The following is a 17,456-nucleotide window of genomic DNA, read 5'->3' on the forward strand; positions in this document are numbered from 1 at the left end:
GTGCAACTATTGGTGCTAACAAATGCCGCACTCTCTGGGCCGAACCCCAGAGGTTGGACCAGAAAAATCCCTCTCAAGGTGCTTGCAGCTTTTATCTATAGCTATCTGTGCATTATCTAAAATATTCTTAGGATATCATCCAATCTTTATTTACTTCGAGATAAGGATATAGCTAGATGGCGTTCCATGGCTCGTATACGATGGCTGCGATGTGTGTCCGTCGTAGTGAGAAGAGCACGCGGGATGAGGATTTGCTCAAACGCTGACGCTTATCTGCAATTGTTGCCGCCTGAGCCATCGAATATAAGTACTACAATGTCCAGTGACTCCTACGAAGGTGAATCTCCCCTAGCTCTGCATCATTCCATGCTTCTTTCGCTGACGTGACGTGACAGTCAAGCCAACCTGCCAGTACTCTCACGAGTCTGTCTTTGCCTCTCATCACGATGGACCCTGACCCAGAGGCTTTGAAGGAACTGCCAACACTGGCGACGGTGAAAGAAAAATCTCAACAGACTCAAGATTCGATCTACAATATCCGCCCATGGAACAACAATCACTTGGATCGGGCCATTAGTACTGTGAGCACTATTGGCGAGGATGATGACCCAGGCTTGCGCAGACCTACAGACTTCAAGCAAAGACAGGTACGGCCTGACAGAGTTCCAGTGCTGAGAAGCATGCAGGCTAAACCCAGCAGGATTTCTCCGGCAAAATGCTTCTTTGGCTCGCATACCAGTCAATTGGTGTCATATACGGAGATATTGGAACCAGCCCGCTCTATGTCTATTCGTCTACGTTCACTGAGGCGCCGTCTCGCCAAGACCTCATTGGAGTGCTCTCCATTATAATCTGGAGTATTACTATTATGGTGACCATAAAATATATCTTCATTATCCTTCACGCGGATAACGATGGAGAGGGAGGTACATTCAGCACATATTCCCTGCTCAGTCGCTATGTAAGACACACCTCTCTCTGTGCCGGACTATATTGACCAGCTCAGATGAATATCACTCATCGAGATCCTCGAGAGGCATCCCTTGTGCAGATGAAGAGACACTTGTCAATTGATCTCGAGAGCTCCAGCAGATTTGCTAGACACAGCCTGGAAACGAGCAAGTTCGCGAAGCGCCTACTGAAAGTCGTAGGAGTGCTGGCCGTTACGATGGTTCTCGCGGATGGCCTTCTCACTCCCGCTCAATCCGTGCTGGGTGCCGTCCAGGGAATTGAAGTTGTTTCTCCAAACATATCCAAAGGCACTGTCATTGGAGTCACGGATGCTATCTTGGTCATCTTGTTCTTGCTACAGCCACTTGGTATCACGCGGGTTACGTTCGCCTTTGCCCCAATAGTCATAATTTGGCTTGGTTTCAACGCTGCGTTTGGAATTTATAACCTTGCTAAATATGATGCTGGGGTCTTCGTCGCCTTCAACCCCGGTTATGCATTCACATTTCTGATCCGACACGGCGAATCAGGATGGAGAATGCTCAGTGGTACTTTGCTTGCCTTTACCGGAGTCGAAGCTCTTTTTGCCGATCTTGGTGCTTTCAGTCGTCGGGCTATCCAGATAAGTTGGCTATGCTATACATTTCCCTGTCTACTTCTGGCATATATCGGGCAGGCTGCATACATCAGTGTGCATCCAGAGGCATACTCGAATCCGTTCTATAACGCAGCTCCTCCTGGCACCATATATCCTGCGCTTGTAATTGCTATCCTAGCCGCTATAGTTGCGTCGCAAGCAATTATTACTGCCACATTTCAGGTACGAACTTTGCCGTCTAGGTATGACTGGCCTAACTCTGTTTAGCTACTAGCGCAAGTGATGAAGCTTTCATATCTTCCGCAATTCAAGGTTGTTCATACGTCCGATATATTCCACGGACAGCTTTACATACCGCTTGCGAATTGGCTATTGATGATCGGGACGATACTTGTGGCATCTATCTACAACAACGTATGTCAGATAAATTCTATGCTCCTCGCAGTTCGCTAATCAAGTGCAGACTACATCTCTTGGAAACGCATACGGAGTGTGTGTCATCTTCGTGACCTTCTTCGACACATGCATGGTTGCAATGGTAGCAATGTTCGTGTGGCGGAAAAGCCCGTACCTTGTCTTCTTGCCCTGGCTTACAATTGCTTGCTTTGACGGGGCATACCTATCTTCGGCACTAACAAAAGTCCCCACTGGCGCATGGTTCACTCTCGCCGTGGCCACCATTCTCGCCTTGCTCTTTCTCCTCTGGCGATTTGGAAAGGAGCAGCAATGGTTTGCTGAAGCGGAAGATCGCTTCCCCACGTCGCATTTCGTGACCAAAGACCAAGATGGCAGCATTCGTCTTACAGATAGATTCGATGGTGCACCTTTGAGCACCACTCAAGGTGTGGGGATATTCTTTGACAAAGCTGGAGAGACCACTCCTATCGTCTTTAGCCAGTTCATCCTGAAGCTCACGACAATGTTTGAGACGATAATCTTTTTTCATCTACGACCTCTCGAGACTCCATCAGTCCCTATAGATGATCGCTACACTGTATCGAAACTTGCAATTCCAAATTGCTACCGCCTGGTTGTCCGCTACGGCTACAATGACGAGATCATTTCCCCGAATCTCGCTAGTACCATCACTGATCAGGTCCGCAAGTATTTGATCGAGCATAGACATACCACTGCTCCGACGGAAGCCAGCACGAGCATAAGTCAGCTGAGTCGGGACATAGGCCAGGATTCGACGAGTGCTGAAGAGTCCCGGACGATCACTGGCCGAGGGAGGCCGGTCGATCCGGTAGCACTGCTGGAGAAGGCCTGTGCACATAATGTGCTCTATATCACTGGCAAGGAGCAGATGAGAGTCAAGAGGGGTACGAACATTCTTAGGCGATTTGTGCTGGAGATCTTTCTATGGATTCGGGACAATACCCGAGCGAAGATTGCTTCGTTGGGACTGGGAGCCGAGAAGGTGATTGAAGTGGGGTTCTTGAAGGATATATGACCACATAGTCTATAGTAAGATAACAGCATATCGTATGATTTATCGATAACCCATCTACACTATTGTGATCCACACAGATATCTTTTGAAGATCTTCATCAACGTCATCCATAAGCTGTTGATAGTATACAGCACGTGACTGCCCCTCGCGGGATAACGTCATCTGGTGCGTCATTGCCGCAGGGAATCACAGGATGGAACAATGCAATTCAATACGAATCCGGAAATGCCAGTTGCATTAATCCATAGTTAATGAGAAGTAAGACTTTGAGGGGTAGTTGTGTAACATTACCAGTGTACACACAGTATGTAGAGCTCTTTATACAAGGCACTCAATTTCGTGCCCCTCAATATTACAGATTATGTCTACTTGTTGGATGGGTACGACAAATCTTTATAGAAATAATATCATAATTCATACATTCAATATAACAAATAAGAACAAAGAAGTAATCTAAGCTCCCGCAGAGTAGTCATACGGCCGGACCAGCTCCGTTCTGATATAACCTTTGTTTACTGGATCGAGACTTCGCTGTCTTTCTCGACGTGGATGTGGTCGGAGGACTGGAGGGTGGAGACTTGCTCATCGTCGTATTGGACACTATGTGAGCAAGAATTAGTTGAGACACGTAAAAGATAGTAGCTTGACAGTGGGAGGAGGGTTCATACACGAATCCCTTGACCAGAGCAAATTCCTTCACGATCTTGCCTCCGTTGTCGGTGGCAGTCTTCTTGGCCCTACGCACAAGTGTTAGAACCAAGCTTTCTATCAGTAAATTGTGGTATATCTCACTTCTCAAGCTCCTCAGGGGGAGACTCCTTCTTGAGGCTGACCTGTAAATAATTGAAATCGTTAGCATTTGGCCCAGGGGCGGGAGTGGGACAGGACAACAAACGAACCATGTACTGGTGAGGCATGTTGGCGGTATGTTTGATTTGACGAAGAGAAGTAGTTCTTGAGTGAGAAAATCCTCTGTAAATCTTTGACCTGAAAATGTTGATGAAAGATGTAAGATGAGTTGCCCGATGTGGGACAGGGGAGGGTTTATTTATACTCTGCGGCTAGTAGTAAGAAGTAAAGTAAGAGTTAGGCACCTGCGGGGGTCGATCTCACACGCCCTGATAAGGGGACCGAGGGGGTCAGACTAGGGACCAACCAGGGCACACCACTTTGGGTGCAGTGCAGGATCGATGATGTCTATGCAGACAGGGATTAACAGAGTACAGTTAATGTGGCTGGAGAGTGTATGCAGATAATAGCTACGTCGCATCACTAATGGCTACATTTCATATTCTTGGCGAAGATTGGTTGTATGGGTGAGTCAACTGGCGAGTTCTGCGGCAGCACGTGAGACGGATCCCCCACGGAGTCCGGCTTGTGAGGTCATCGACTGTTGTGTCTTGCAAGTCGCCATGGCCAACTTCTACGATGGCGGTAAGACGAGCCCTGCAGACTGCGTCTCGGGGTGCTAGCCTTCGATATAATCGCTTCTCAACCTTTCCAGCAAGGTCCTTTTCTTCGTCACCCCTCGTACAGACGACTACATCCCCGCGGCACGCGTTTGCCTACGGCGCCAATGATGAAGTTGCACGTCTCGCCGCCAGTCGTCGCCGCCCATTGACTCTTGCAGATCTGCTCAAGTATGCAGCATGCGCTTAGCTCTTTTATCAATCTTAGGATAATTGCTAATTTAGCTAGACATGGGCGTCCGCCCCTGTGCAAAGATGCCCTCCTGGCCTCGGCCAACTTCACGCTCTCCCTTCTTCCGGCCCGCCTAGCGTCTCGTATCGAGGCTCTCCGCAACCTCCCTTTCATCGTCGTATCGAATCCGCATGTCTCCAAGATCTATAACAACTACCTACACTCGCTCTCGACTCTCCTGCCATATCAGCAACGGCAGGTCACGACGCTAGAGGAGGAGAATCAATTCGCTGAAGTACTTGCCGATCTCGTGCATACGCATACGAACACCATTCCCATTCTTGCCCGCGGCTTCCTCGAATGTCGCCGATACATCGATCCCACTGAGGTAACTCGGTTCCTAGACACGCATCTGCGCGCCAGAATCGGCACGCGGCTCATAGCAGAGCAACACTTGGCGCTGCACTTTGCCTCGCAGCCGGTCCGCGACGATCCATCCGAACAACAAGAAACACCGAAGGATGCTGCGCCATCAAACTACATCGGAGTCATTGATACCGCGCTGCAACCCGCCCGCATAGTCAAGTCGTGCGAGGACTTCGTGGGCGAGATCTGCGAGCTGAAGTATGGGGTCCGTCCGCGGTTGAACATCGGCGGACAGCCGGACGCTTCTTTCGCACATGTGCCGGTCCACGTGGAGTACATCCTTACGGAGTTGCTGAAAAATGCGTTCCGGGCGGTTATTGAGTCCGGGAATGGGAATGAGCCCATCGAGGTGACCATTGCTGCGGCACCTGATGTTCCTGCTAGCCCGGTACATGACCCGAAGGCGAAGGAGAAGTGGAGTCACTCCGATTCGGATACTGGATTTCACATGGACACGGTGGTTGGAACGGCGGATGCGAACGAGTCAATCAAGTGTTGGTCGCCATCGCAGCAGAGCATCACGATCCGTATTCGTGATCGGGGTGGAGGTATCCCTCCGGAGGTGCTGCCGAATATCTGGTCCTACAGCTTCACTACCTTCTCTGACTATGGTATGAATGGGTCAGAAAATGGCAGCATGGACGCGCTAAACACGATATCCGGCAGCGGGGGCCACTTGAGCAGCATTGCCGGACTGGGGTATGGGCTGCCGTTGAGCCGGGCATATGCAGAGTATTTTGGAGGGAGCATTGCGGTGCAGAGCTTGTGGGGATGGGGAACAGATGTGTACTTGACGCTCCAGGGAGTGGCCATGCCATCTTGTGTACCGCAACATTGATATACCACTAATCTAACGAGGGCCGGAACCAATCTAATATCACTTACTTACTATATCTCACTTCCTACATCTTACTCATAGACATGCCAGTCTCTGACCTCGCAAGCAGGTCCACCAACTCACACACCCTAGCATCATCCCTCTCCACCACCTCCATAATCCTCCGAATCTCCTCCTCCGTAAACATCAACCGCATATTCCTCACAAACTTCCTCCTAACCTCCTCCCCCGTCCTCGGATTCCTCACATGCCCAACCGGAAACTCCACCAACACCTCCTCCAACACCCGCCCATCCTTTAACCTGACCACCACCCCAGCAGCAATACTCCTCTTCCCAACATCCAAATAATTCCTCGTCAACTCCTCATCCTCCCTAACCACCACCCTCCCTCTCAACTCCTCCACCCTCTCATCCCCCACCCACCCCCCCTCCTCCTCATAATCCTCCACCTCAATTCCCCTCCCCTTGACCATCGCAACCGCAACAACCCACTCCAAACAATGATCCCTCTCCGCCGCACACTTCAACGCCTCCCTCCCCGGCCTAGAGATAATATACTTCGCCGCCCAAGGCACCCTCACCAGCACCTCCTCCACCTCATCCCACACCACCTCCGGCTCTCTCTCCATCTGCCCCAACACAGCCTCCACAGCCGCACACCCATGTCCCTCCACCGGCATAATCTTATACATCACCCCTTCCACACCCCTCCCTTCCATCTCCCCAAGCCCTCCTACAAACTCAAACTCCCTCCCCCCAAACCTCCCATCCCGAAACCCACCCCCCTCATGACTCAATACACTCCCCACACCCCTCATCGCCTCCCCGCTCCCATTATCCCTAGTGGTATCCGCCCTGAACACCAACTCAACCGCCCTCGCCGCTGCATCAGCAGCCGCCCACCCCTTGCGAGGCACAGTGCACGGATGGGTACGATACAGACGACTCGGGCCCGCATCCATCCACACATGGGATAGAATACTCTGCGTCTGTGTGGCAGAATGGCCCATCATCCACGAGCAGACGGCCGCTGAGGCCAACTCGACAAGAATGACATGGTCGAGGTTGTGTGCGTGGAAGGCGTTGAGCGCTTGATAGTGTGTTTGGATCTCGTAGGATTTGGTTATTGCAGAGAGCAGGGTGGAGATTGTTGGATTCCGTTCATTGAAGTATTTGGGGTGGCGGCTTAGGTAGTCGGCTGTCGCGAGGATGGCGGCGATGTTATCTGTTCATTAAGTTTTTCAGTGTTAAGGAATTGATGTTAAGGAACAGGAGGTAAGGGAAGTATCTACCCGATGGATGTCCCCATTCCATTCCCCAGCTCGCATCGTTGTGGTCCAGGTATCGGATTAGGACGCCTAGGTCGAAGGTACCCTTCACTGGGTCTACGGTGTGAGAGGTACCCGGGACGGGGAATCCGTGAGGCACGATGGTGCCGGGGATGATGGGGCCGAGGAGGGCTCGTGCGGAGGGGGATTTCGAGGCGGTTTCGATGGCGCAGGAGAGGGCGTCGAGGAGGGCGGTTCGGGCTGCGATGGGATGGGTGGTGGTGGTGGGAGAGTGGGTGTAGGTTGTTATGTCGCGGAGGGGGAGGTCGTATATTGGTTCTTGCGGTTGCTTAGGTGCATTCATTTTGGGTGGTGGGTAATGTTGGATTAGTTACTGAGGGATGGGGATGGTGTAGTGTGCTGGGGAAGGTATAGTATTTATCCAACTGTATGACTACTATCCAAACAGGCTAACACTATGCTAAAGTCGTACATGTCCAACATATCGCTAGTAGATAATGGTCAAATCAAAATCATCCAAAAGGCCAAAAAAGTATACTACTCAACTAGAAACCACCCGCTCCTCTGACCCTCTGCACCGCTCCTACTGCTCCCCGTGCCCAGCTAAAGTGTCCCGGGTCAACGCCAATCGATCCCACAGGGAGATCATTGGTTGTTGGATCATGCCAGCAGCCGTCTTCTGGGCTGACGCCGCCGTAGTACGCCGTGTTCTGGTTCCGGTCGATGGCTTCACGCCAGGCGCGGCAGACCAATGGGGAGTCCAGCAGGAGATTAACCTCCTGGCTGTGGTAGAAGGATTGGGTGTCGAGGTTTCCATTACCTGCGTATTTGTCAGTATTTTCATCACTCTAGGATATTGTATGGTGTTGTAGAGTGGGAGATACCTTGAATAGCCACCTTCTCATCAACAATCATCAGCTTAATATGACAGCTCCTCCGCTTATACTTATTATGAATCGGCCGGACTTGATCCTTTGCCACATAATTAAAGATCCGCAGGCGGAATCGCTGCTCGTCCGTATCCAGCGCCTTGTACATTCGGTGCGCAACCATCTCGTTCGTCCCGTTCTGGAACGGCAGTAATTCGCCGGCGTCGTTGTACCCCAGACATAAGTAGCATGTGACAGTGACGTCGCGGGTCTTGACGGCCTCAATCAGAGCCTGGACGATGGGCTCGGCGTTCATGTTGGGCGTTTGAATGAAGATGGATTCTTGCGCGTTGTTGATTGCTGCGAGAAAGCTGCTGTTCTGTGGCGTGTGGATGCTGCTGTGGTTGGGGGCGCCCCAGGGTTCCCGGTTGATGACGGCCATGGGGAAGGGATCGTGTGGGGGGAGGACGACGTAGGGCTGCATGATGAGTTCTTGGTCGCTTTCGGGGGCGTCGGCAGACATGTCAGTTTGGATCGTGGTATCTATTGATTAGAGATTAGTTTCTGGTCCTGCATGGATCTGTAACGCTAGTGGTTGCGGTGCATGCATACTTAAGCGACGAGTCACAGCCTGCGTTCTGGTCTCTCCCTCCCGTGGTAACAGCAAACCGTTCATGCGCTGGGCTTCAGCCCGAATATCCGGGTCATAGTGATGTTCATCGACAGTAAGTTCTGGGAGAGGCCCCGGGTCTGGAGCATCATAGTCTGGCTGCTGCGAGGCGTGACAAGGAATGGGAGCCCCCGTGGCGGGCGAGTCCAGCATGGGCAGTGGGGGTTCGAGAGGACGACCCCACGAAATCAACGCCGTATCATACAACCCATCCACAATGGGTCCCTCGACATGGATCATCATCTCCAGGTTGTCGTTATCCTGCACATTACTGCTCTGCAGCAGTCCAATTCGCCGATCGATTACCATGAACTTGGCGTGAAAGGTCCCGAAGATAGGTCGGTGGTAATTGACGACCTGCAGATCGATGTTGGGGATCTCGTGAGCCGCAGGAAGCTGCACCTTTTCGCTGGTATACTTCTTCTCTGGCACTGGGAGGTGGTTCTCAAACAGCTGCTGCGGATCTCCGCGATCATAGACCATCTTCACAATTACTTTTGTTCCACGTTCGCCGGCTCGTCGGGATAGCTCTCGGAACGCATTGGTAACCAGTGTGGAAGCATCCGAGTGAATCCAGAAATTCGTCGCCAGAAACACTTCCTTCTCAGCTCGCACAATGCAATTGGCCATGTGGCGACAGAGATCAGGCAATGGGGCGATAATAGTCAGAGGGACTACGCCGTGGCTGCCCATCAGTGGCGGGGAGACTACCCCGGACATGGGATTCTTTTCTAATGCGCAAAGTGCATCGTGGTAGATCTATTTTCTGTCAGGTAAGTCTTGTCAAGGAGGAATAGATGGTATTGGCTGATCGATTACCTTCAAGAAAAGGTCGCTGGGTTGAGTGCTGCCCCAGTTTCCACACTGCAGAACTTTTCGCAGTTCATGATCGTCCTTGTCGACTGACTCGTTCGAATCAGATTTGTGCGACTTTGACTTCCGATCATGATACAACTTCTGGAAAAGCTTAGTGGGCGATTGCGATGGATCCTGCAAAAGCTCTGAGGTGACGGTTTTCTCGTCATGACAGAGCTCATACACAGTGTCGGAGAGCATGGTGGTTCGCACTTGATTGGCACTTTTGGGCTGACGAAGAAACCAGAAAATCAACGAAGCCAAACTAAGAGAATACACGGCGCTGACGAGTTTAAAAAGGGGTATCCAGGTGGATTCGCTGGCGGGACCCCAGGCCACTGGCGCGACCATGACTATTAATATTAATATTAATATGAAAGGATGGCTGCCTGTCTACGAAATGACGTATTGGGGGGCTATCTTCCGGTCAGCATTCAGCTTCTGGATGGCCAGGGGATATTATAATAAATAATTGGGGCCATTACTGCAAATGATGTGGTGAGCGCATCCCTTGAAAACCGCAAGCAACTGGCGAGGGACGCGGCCACGACGTCATGCGGGCTGACGATAACCAGTGATAATCAGTTGAGAAACTGGCCGATGAGCAGTGGAACTGTTCTAGTAAGATTAATCGGTGGATGGATCCACCAACTACCAGCTTGGCTCTGAAACAAGCTCCTGTCGGACAGAACTGGGCAGAATAGGGCTGACCGAATACTCGTGATACTGGGCATTTTTGATCCCATTATTGTTGTTGCTGCTGATCGGCTTCCGGCACATAGTGGAAAGATGAGCACCTCCACACTGAATAACCAATTCCGCACCATGATTGCACCTTGCAGCTCAACTATGGGTTCCACCTCATCGTGCCAACCTTATTGACGAACTACTTACCCTATTTGGGTGATTACTCAGTGAAAGCCGTTAACCTCGGTGTTAAACTGCAGTTTCTCCTCATCAGTTCGGACTTGCCCCCGAGCCTGTCCTTTATTAAGCCGGCTTTATCAATCTATCCCCGACTTCTTGTATCCCCCTTCCTTTACTCCGTATTGCTCTCGGTCAACTCCAGTCTATCTCAATTGCGCACCTATAGATTACCGTTGTTGATTGATTGCGACCATGTTAGTCACTACAATTTCTCAATTGGCCTTTCTTGCTTGTTCCATATTCACTGACAGTCTCCAGGGTCTACACAGCATCCTTTGCCTTCTTCGAGGCACTCTGGGAGGTACTGTCCCCTTCCACAACAGAACGTCGGTCAAGCTAACCTTCCAGGCTGGGGTCTCCCATGTCTTTGTCAACCTTGGATCTGACCACCCCTCTATCCTCGAGGCTATGGTCAAGGGCCAGAAAGAAAAGCCCGATGCCTTCCCCAAGATCATAACCTGTCCCAACGAGGTGAGTCGATCAATGCAACCTCGTTGTGGATCTCGACCCGACACTAACCCCGCATGCCTCCTTGGCAGATGGTGGCCCTGTCTATGGCCGACGGCTATGCCCGCTTGACCGGGGAACCTCAATGTGTGATTGTTCATGTCGATGTTGGTACCCAGGGGCTCGCTGCTGCTATTCACAACGCATCGTGTGGCCGAGCCCCCGTCTTGATCTTCGCCGGTCTCTCCCCGTATACTATTGAAGGAGAAATGCGTGGCTCGCGCACAGAATATATCCACTGGATCCAAGATGTTCCGGACCAGAAGCAGATCGTCTCACAATACTGCCGATATGCCGCGGAAATCCGATCTGGTAAGAACATCAAGCAGATGGTCAACCGCGCTCTTCAATTCGCTACGAGTGATCCCAAGGGACCTGTCTATCTGGCCGGTGCACGAGAGGTCATGGAGGAGGATATCACCCCTTACTCTCTCAATCAGAGTCACTGGGCGCCTGTCTCCCCATCTGCTCTCCCAACCGAAGGTGTCGAATTGATTGCATCAGAGCTCGCAGCTGCGAAGAACCCCCTGGTCATTGTCGGTTACTCTGGTCGGGAGGCGCGAGGTGTCCATGAGTTGGTCACTCTCGCCAACACCTTCCAGGGCATCCGCGTCCTCGACACTGGCGGCTGTGACATGTGCTTCCCTGGCGACCATCCTGCATGGCTAGGCATGCGCTTTGGTGTTCATGATGCCATCAAGTCTGCTGACTTCATCCTTGTTGCCGACTGTGACGTACCTTGGATCCCGACGCTCTGCAAGCCCTCCGACTCGGCACGCATCATTCATGTCGATGTCGACCCCCTCAAGCAGCAGATCCCTGTTGCCTATATTCCCACGATAGCGACCTTCCGCGCCGAATCGGCAACTGCTTTCAAGCAGCTCAACGAATATGTTGCCTCCAACCCCTCCATTCAGCAGACAGTCCAGTCGGATGAAAACCATGCTCGTGGCAAGCGCCGCGCAGAGGTTTTCCAGAAGACCCGCCAAGCTATCTACAACCTCGCCCGCTTACCTCCCGGCGGCGATGTCGCTCCCCTCAATGCCAACTATCTCATCAGCCAACTACGCCAGTCCTGCCCATCGGATACCATCTGGGCCATCGAATCCGTAACTCTCACTACCCACGTGGCCGACCAGATCGCCCCTACCCTACCGAAATCCTGGATCAACTGCGGTGGTGGTGGACTCGGGTGGTCCGGCGGTGGTGCCCTGGGCATCAAACTCGCCACCGACGCCAAACACGGCGGGACAAATAAGGGCAAGTTTGTCTGCCAGATCGTCGGCGACGGCACCTATCTCTTCTCTGTCCCAGGGTCTGTTTACTGGGTTGCTCGTCGCTACAACATTCCCATCCTTACCATTGTGCTCAACAACAAGGGCTGGAATGCCCCTCGACGCAGTATGCTCCTCGTCCATCCCAACGGCGATGGATCCCGTGCTACGAACGAAGACCTCAACATCTCTTTCGCTCCGACTCCAGACTATCCGGGTATCGCGACAGCTGCATCCGGTGGTACCTTCTGGGGTGCCCAGGCTGCTAATGTTGCTCAGCTGAGGAAGCTGCTACCCGAGGCTATCAAGAGTGTGCAGAATGGTACCACGGCGGTCTTGGAGGCGCAACTCGATGGAACGAAGGGCAAATATGTCGCTGCGAAGCCTTCGCTGTGATGTTTCCTTCATCTTATCATTACGCTTATCACGTCTATATGAGGATTATGATACATGATACAGTCTTTTGCAAAAGACTGATGCCGCCTCCGATCAGGACAGATAGAGACAGAAAGTAGTCTCATACAATACAATGAATAACCATATACACATGAACATTTACCAGATGAGTAAGACTACTAGTAGTATCCAGTAGACAGGCAGTGACCTGCTCTATGATCCGAGCCCGAACCCCCATGCAACGCCACCTCGGAGAAATACCTTACTCTACCTCTTCGTACATCGCCGATCCTCTCCAACCGAGTACCTAAACATGATTCATTACCCACAACGCGACCACATAGCCCTTCTGATTGGTTCAGACCGCCCAACGGGAACTCAATCTCCGTAACCGGGACTTGACTTCCAGCGCTTGGACTGCTCGCCAATCTCCGAAACCTCGGGTTTCTCTCCGGGGGATGCACCTCGCGTAGTTGATCGTTTCGTTCGTAGTGTGTGTTCCCACCCCCATCGACTGATCCTATATCTGCACCGTCACCAAAGAGTAGTAGAGTCTCGGATGGTGTTGGTAGCAATGCTGACCCCTCTCACTTCGCCCGCTAACTAGCACTTGTACTATTTGGGGATTGAGTCCCCGATGATGACAAACGATGCTCAGTACAAGTGACTTCGAGTGAAGAACGAGACGTGTGAAGCTATATACAAAGTAAGCTCTCCATTGATAAGATTAACGGTCCTTCTGAGTGCAAGAGGCATTAGATATCATCACATTGATCTGACGTTCATGAGCAAAATTCTATTTTTTTTTCCTGCATTCAACTCATAATTCATCATTTCATGGTCACACTACTAGTAGTTCTACTAAACACCACTCCCTCCCACCATCCTCCCCGACAACCCAGCCTGGCTCTTAATCTTCGCCGCCATATAAATCCCTTCAATTATATACGGCATCCAATAAAACTCCCCATATTGCTCATTCCACTCCTTACCGAGCATATTTTCACCCTCGGAACTACTCAGACCCTTAATCCGCTCCTCCACCGGCACATCCTCACACAGCATCATTGCCTGACGAGTGGCTTCCTCCCACAGAGAGCGCTGATCACTCGGCTCCAGAATTGGGTTAAGAGCCTTCATCGCTCCGGGGCATAGCCTGCTCGTGTCATTCTCAACATACGTAGTAGCAGTAGAAGTAGATTCCTCCGACTCACTCCCCCCCTCCTTCTCAGACACGCTTCTCCCAGCAGGGAATGTATCCGGATTCAACGCAATGACCGTATTCAGCAACGCACGCCTCGAACTCAGTTGCGTAGTATACCTACACAACCGTATCCTCGCGGAAGTCATTAGCCAGCGACGAATCTCCGTGCGAAGGGGGATAAGGTACGCGTGCGCGAAGATGGAAAATACTATCCAGAAGCAGATGTAGAAGGCGTTCCAGTCCTGGGTTGTTGCTGTCGCGATGGCGAGGGCCCATTGCGCTAGGATTAGGAGTCGGAGGAGCATTTTCAGTAGTTGGGTTGAGAGGGGTGAGAAAGATGAAAGGAGTGTGTGGGTTTCATCGGGTTCGAGAGGGCGGTTCACGAGGCAGTTGACTAGGGTGCTTTCGCCGTAGAAGATTGTCCAGTGGCTTGAGTTGGTGTTTTGGGCGACGATGACGAGTCGGTTGTATGGCGAGGTCATGGCGTCGCTGTTTAGGAGGCGACGGGGACCGTCGCCGTGGGTGAGGGTCACGATGGCGCCGGATAGGGGCATCAGGAGGAGGAAGGCCACGGCGAGGTAGCATTTGGAGAAGATGGCGAGGGTTATGAGGCATATGAGGCTGAGGTAGCCGAGGAGGCTGGTGGTGATGTAGCGGGGGGAGAAGCGGGTAAGGGATGACCATGGCCATGGTTGTTGGGTGGTGGAGTTGGGAGAGAAGCGTTGGACGTGGATAATTTCGAGATGTTGGATTCGAAGCTCGTGCCTTGGTTTCTCCATGTTCGCGTGCTTGTTGGGGATAGGGTGCGCGGATTGCGAGCTGATGCATGTCCGGACTGTTTCTGGATTTGGGAGCAGGTAGAGGTCGCCGAATCGGCCGTCGATCCCGGTAAGACTGATGCTGTTGCCGTATTGATCCAGAATGGGGGTCTTGTTGTTGGGATTGCTGTCGCTGGAGAGGAGTAGTCGACTGCCTGACGGGGTGATGGCCCAGGACCAGAGTGGGCAGCTGCCGGTTACTTGTAGAGTATGGATCTTGACGGGAATGTCGATGAAATCGATTAGAGCTGATAAGGGCAGGATACCTGCTACTTGGCTCATCCATGGGTTGTTTTGTATTATTTTGGCTAGGGCAGTTGAGACTCGTTCTGACATGGTGGAAGGATGGGGTAGTGTTGTGGATGGGTTAGGGCTGATTGTGGGAGAGTAATTGGGTGACATCTCTCCATTATATAGACTAAATCCTACATTATACTACAGAATAAAGCAACTGCAAAGCACGAAGAGATGAAACGACTACGCGACTAGCACTGGATTTGTGTTGGACAGCCATTGGATACAAAGCATAGGACCCAGTGGCCAGCCTCGCCTTCAGCTGCATCGACATCTGCATCGACATCTGCAGCCTGAATACAGTAGAAGAAGGGATCGTCCTGGAAGACATGACCAGTCATAGTACCAGACTATTTGGCCCTTCGGTCATATCTGATAATACAAGTGAAACCGTAAATGATCACTGTTGATGCATTCTTTCGCAGATCTCTCACTCCAAGGTGATAACTATAGATCTTCTTCCACCTGTTTGGCATACCCTGGGATCGCCCTTGAAGGGGTAAGGGCGTATCTATGTGGATTCTGGTTTCTTGATTCGAATCTGTCTCGATAGCATTTCGAGCACCTGCTTTCAGTTAGTCTAGTTTGAATAGTAGGCAAGGCACATACCCATCTCTCCAGATCCCTCTCGTTTGCCCTCAATTCTTCGAATCGTTCGTCCAAGTGTTCTGCGATTTGCTATTAGACTGAAAGTGAGAAGAAAAAAGTAAGTAGCCCTCTCACCTGCAGTACAATGAAGAATATCCTGGATTTCATTGTCATTCTTCAGGCTCTCCAGAAACTTCCCTGCGTTGCTATCATTGCCAACCTGACTAATATTGAAGTTCACAACTACAGCAATGCCATAAGTACTGAGGCTAAGAGGGTAACAATGTGAGTGGCTAATACTTACGCTCCCTGGGGTATTCGTGTTTAGTAAGAAACTGCATACATTCAACAATCTTTTCCCGGAATGTATCGTGAGCTTCTGTTGATGGCTCACCATCGGTGATTGTGAAAATGAGCAGTGGTCGTGGCAGCACCTTTCCGGTATCGAGAAAGTCATATATGAATGGTTTCAGGATCCTCTTGTCAAGTTGAGTGCCCAAGGGAGTATAATCGTCAGCCTTGTAGTTCACTTGACTTAGATCTTCCAGCTTGCGAATGGTGTGTTCAGCGTCCGAGTTTATGAATCGCAAGGAGGCACCTTCAAGCTTTTCGCCGGGCTCTTTGGGGTTGTCTGGCACCGCTCTGGTCGCCACGCTGATGATTCGCTTGACCAACTCCTGCAGTGCCTCTAGCCTCTTTTTGTCAGAGCCTTTTATAGTCGTGCTCATTGAAAGACTATCATCTGTTCTCAAAGCTCAGCCGAGTGTGAAAGAGCAGAAGTCTGGGGGTGTTCAAATCAGCCATACCACAATAGAGAACCGGGTGATAGAGGGCTAGCTGGGTGAGCGTGGTGATCTGATCCGGGTTGTTTAGATGGTTTTTCGGGTCATTCTTGAGTTGAGCGGCTTTCTTCGCTACTTCACGGAGATACGACTCGTTGAGTTGACTGGTATGATCACCAAGATTGCTCTGTCTGACCAAGAAATCCACGTTTTTCTTGAAGTCGTCCTCGGTTTGAGGATTCTCAATGATCTATGCAGTTTAGCTGGGCCGGAGACGAGAAATGGATCAATGAACATACCTCTTGCGGTTTCGAGGAAGGGACAGAGCGCTGCGTAAGCTTCTCGGCAAATCTAAAGAGTCTTTTCACCAAATAATCGGAGATTACATCCATAAACCCTGGCATTCTCTTCATGAAAAGGTCTTTGATCTTATTCCCGATTTTTGAGAAGAAATCCTGCCCAAAGGAACGCTTGATTGGTGGGGGAGAATCCCCATCGCCTGGTTTAACAACCATTGTTGCTCCCTTTCCCAAAGACAGGAATATGAAGCGTGGACTACACCGGGGATCCCCTTATGCTAAATATATACTCTGCTTTCATAGTCCTGTCCACTAGGAACATACAAATAGAAGCTATATCAGACACACCGCCGATCCTTGAGTTCAGCTGCACTTTGACGCATCTCCGATGCTGCTGGCTTCAGCTTTGCCACAAACAGATGGATGACCGACATTGACTACTGTGTATGCAGGAAGTGCATTACTGTACAGTAGGCAACTGAACTACAGCCTGACAGCTACGATTCTATGCATCGGATGCTCCCCCGTCTGACATATCATATTGTCGCATGTAAGTACCTTTACTCCTCCATGGATCTACCCACCACGACCCTCTCAAAATCTCTCATCCCCGTCGACCCATCACACTCTCACTGGAGAATGTCATCTGTCATCTCAGCTGAATGTTCAATCCACCATCTTGCATGGATGCTTGCAGCTGCGCGCTGGAATATGTTTTGACGACCACTTGGGGGCTTCCACCGGGCCATTTCAGCCGTCTCAGCTACTACCTTGG

The 17,456-nt window shown here is 51.1% G+C and overlaps 8 protein-coding genes across 8 annotated transcripts; 3 read left to right on the forward strand and 5 right to left on the reverse strand.

Annotated features, from left to right (window-relative positions):
* Window positions 1–106: 106 nt before the first annotated feature.
* On the forward strand, window positions 107–3,002 carry BO88DRAFT_431045 (potassium transporter 5; the record flags this gene model as incomplete). Its single annotated transcript, XM_025709283.1, has 6 exons — window positions 107–337; window positions 396–647; window positions 701–961; window positions 1,007–1,771; window positions 1,817–1,963; window positions 1,995–3,002. The coding sequence occupies exons 2-6, from the start codon at window positions 447–449 to the stop codon at window positions 3,000–3,002; spliced, it is 2,382 nt and encodes a 793-aa protein (XP_025568285.1). The 5' UTR covers window positions 107–337; window positions 396–446.
* A 512-nt stretch (window positions 3,003–3,514) lies between these two features.
* Window positions 3,515–3,919, reverse strand: BO88DRAFT_448304 (uncharacterized protein; the record flags this gene model as incomplete). Its single annotated transcript, XM_025710429.1, has 4 exons — window positions 3,515–3,602; window positions 3,671–3,739; window positions 3,795–3,835; window positions 3,902–3,919. 4 exons carry the CDS (start codon window positions 3,917–3,919, stop codon window positions 3,515–3,517), a joined length of 216 nt encoding a protein of 71 aa, XP_025568286.1.
* Window positions 3,920–4,416: 497 nt separating this feature from the next.
* Window positions 4,417–5,952, forward strand: BO88DRAFT_439952 (alpha-ketoacid dehydrogenase kinase family protein). Its single transcript, XM_025709745.1, has 2 exons — window positions 4,417–4,642; window positions 4,701–5,952. The coding sequence occupies exons 1-2, from the start codon at window positions 4,431–4,433 to the stop codon at window positions 5,905–5,907; spliced, it is 1,419 nt and encodes a 472-aa protein (XP_025568287.1). The 5' UTR covers window positions 4,417–4,430; the 3' UTR covers window positions 5,908–5,952.
* Window positions 5,953–6,004: 52 nt separating this feature from the next.
* BO88DRAFT_354856 (putative 2-methylcitrate dehydratase (PrpD)) lies at window positions 6,005–7,541 on the reverse strand (the record flags this gene model as incomplete). Its single annotated transcript, XM_025703687.1, has 2 exons — window positions 6,005–7,134; window positions 7,202–7,541. Coding segments are annotated over 2 exons (1,470 nt in total), but the record flags the coding sequence as incomplete, so codon positions are not given.
* A 202-nt stretch (window positions 7,542–7,743) lies between these two features.
* BO88DRAFT_409846 (IQ calmodulin-binding motif protein) lies at window positions 7,744–9,793 on the reverse strand (the record flags this gene model as incomplete). The annotated part of the gene is made up of 4 exons (XM_025707976.1): window positions 7,744–8,018; window positions 8,083–8,610; window positions 8,680–9,496; window positions 9,557–9,793. The coding sequence occupies 4 exons, from the start codon at window positions 9,791–9,793 to the stop codon at window positions 7,744–7,746; spliced, it is 1,857 nt and encodes a 618-aa protein (XP_025568289.1).
* An 832-nt stretch (window positions 9,794–10,625) lies between these two features.
* BO88DRAFT_400166 (putative thiamine pyrophosphate enzyme) lies at window positions 10,626–12,845 on the forward strand. The gene is made up of 4 exons (XM_025705494.1): window positions 10,626–10,713; window positions 10,778–10,820; window positions 10,868–10,990; window positions 11,059–12,845. Coding segments are annotated over exons 1-4 (1,806 nt in total). The 5' UTR covers window positions 10,626–10,711; the 3' UTR covers window positions 12,697–12,845.
* Window positions 12,846–13,557: 712 nt separating this feature from the next.
* Window positions 13,558–15,054, reverse strand: BO88DRAFT_409848 (uncharacterized protein; the record flags this gene model as incomplete). The annotated part of the gene is made up of 1 exon (XM_025707977.1): window positions 13,558–15,054. One exon carries the CDS (start codon window positions 15,052–15,054, stop codon window positions 13,558–13,560), a length of 1,497 nt encoding a protein of 498 aa, XP_025568291.1.
* A 469-nt stretch (window positions 15,055–15,523) lies between these two features.
* On the reverse strand, window positions 15,524–16,897 carry BO88DRAFT_448310 (uncharacterized protein; the record flags this gene model as incomplete). Its single annotated transcript, XM_025710430.1, has 6 exons — window positions 15,524–15,577; window positions 15,622–15,680; window positions 15,736–15,843; window positions 15,905–16,342; window positions 16,407–16,632; window positions 16,682–16,897. The coding sequence occupies 6 exons, from the start codon at window positions 16,895–16,897 to the stop codon at window positions 15,524–15,526; spliced, it is 1,101 nt and encodes a 366-aa protein (XP_025568292.1).
* Window positions 16,898–17,456: the final 559 nt, after the last annotated feature.

This window comes from Aspergillus vadensis, assembly GCF_003184925.1.
Source record: "Aspergillus vadensis CBS 113365 unplaced genomic scaffold BO88scaffold_1, whole genome shotgun sequence".
NCBI lineage: Eukaryota > Fungi > Ascomycota > Eurotiomycetes > Eurotiales > Aspergillaceae > Aspergillus > Aspergillus vadensis.

What these genes read in the sequence shown, in the direction of transcription:
- BO88DRAFT_439952 (XM_025709745.1), top strand. Translation starts at nt 4,431, where the DNA reads ATGGCGGTAAGACGAGCCCTGCAGACTGCGTCTCGGGGTGCTAGCCTT. An exon ending in ACTCTTGCAGATCTGCTCAA is followed by an intron (nt 4,643 to 4,700) that starts GTATGCAGCATG and finishes TAATTTAGCTAG; the next exon opens with ACATGGGCGTCCGCCCCTGT.
- BO88DRAFT_400166 (XM_025705494.1), top strand. An exon ending in TCTTCGAGGCACTCTGGGAG is followed by an intron (nt 10,821 to 10,867) that starts GTACTGTCCCCT and finishes CTAACCTTCCAG; the next exon opens with GCTGGGGTCTCCCATGTCTT. An exon ending in TCATAACCTGTCCCAACGAG is followed by an intron (nt 10,991 to 11,058) that starts GTGAGTCGATCA and finishes CCTCCTTGGCAG; the next exon opens with ATGGTGGCCCTGTCTATGGC.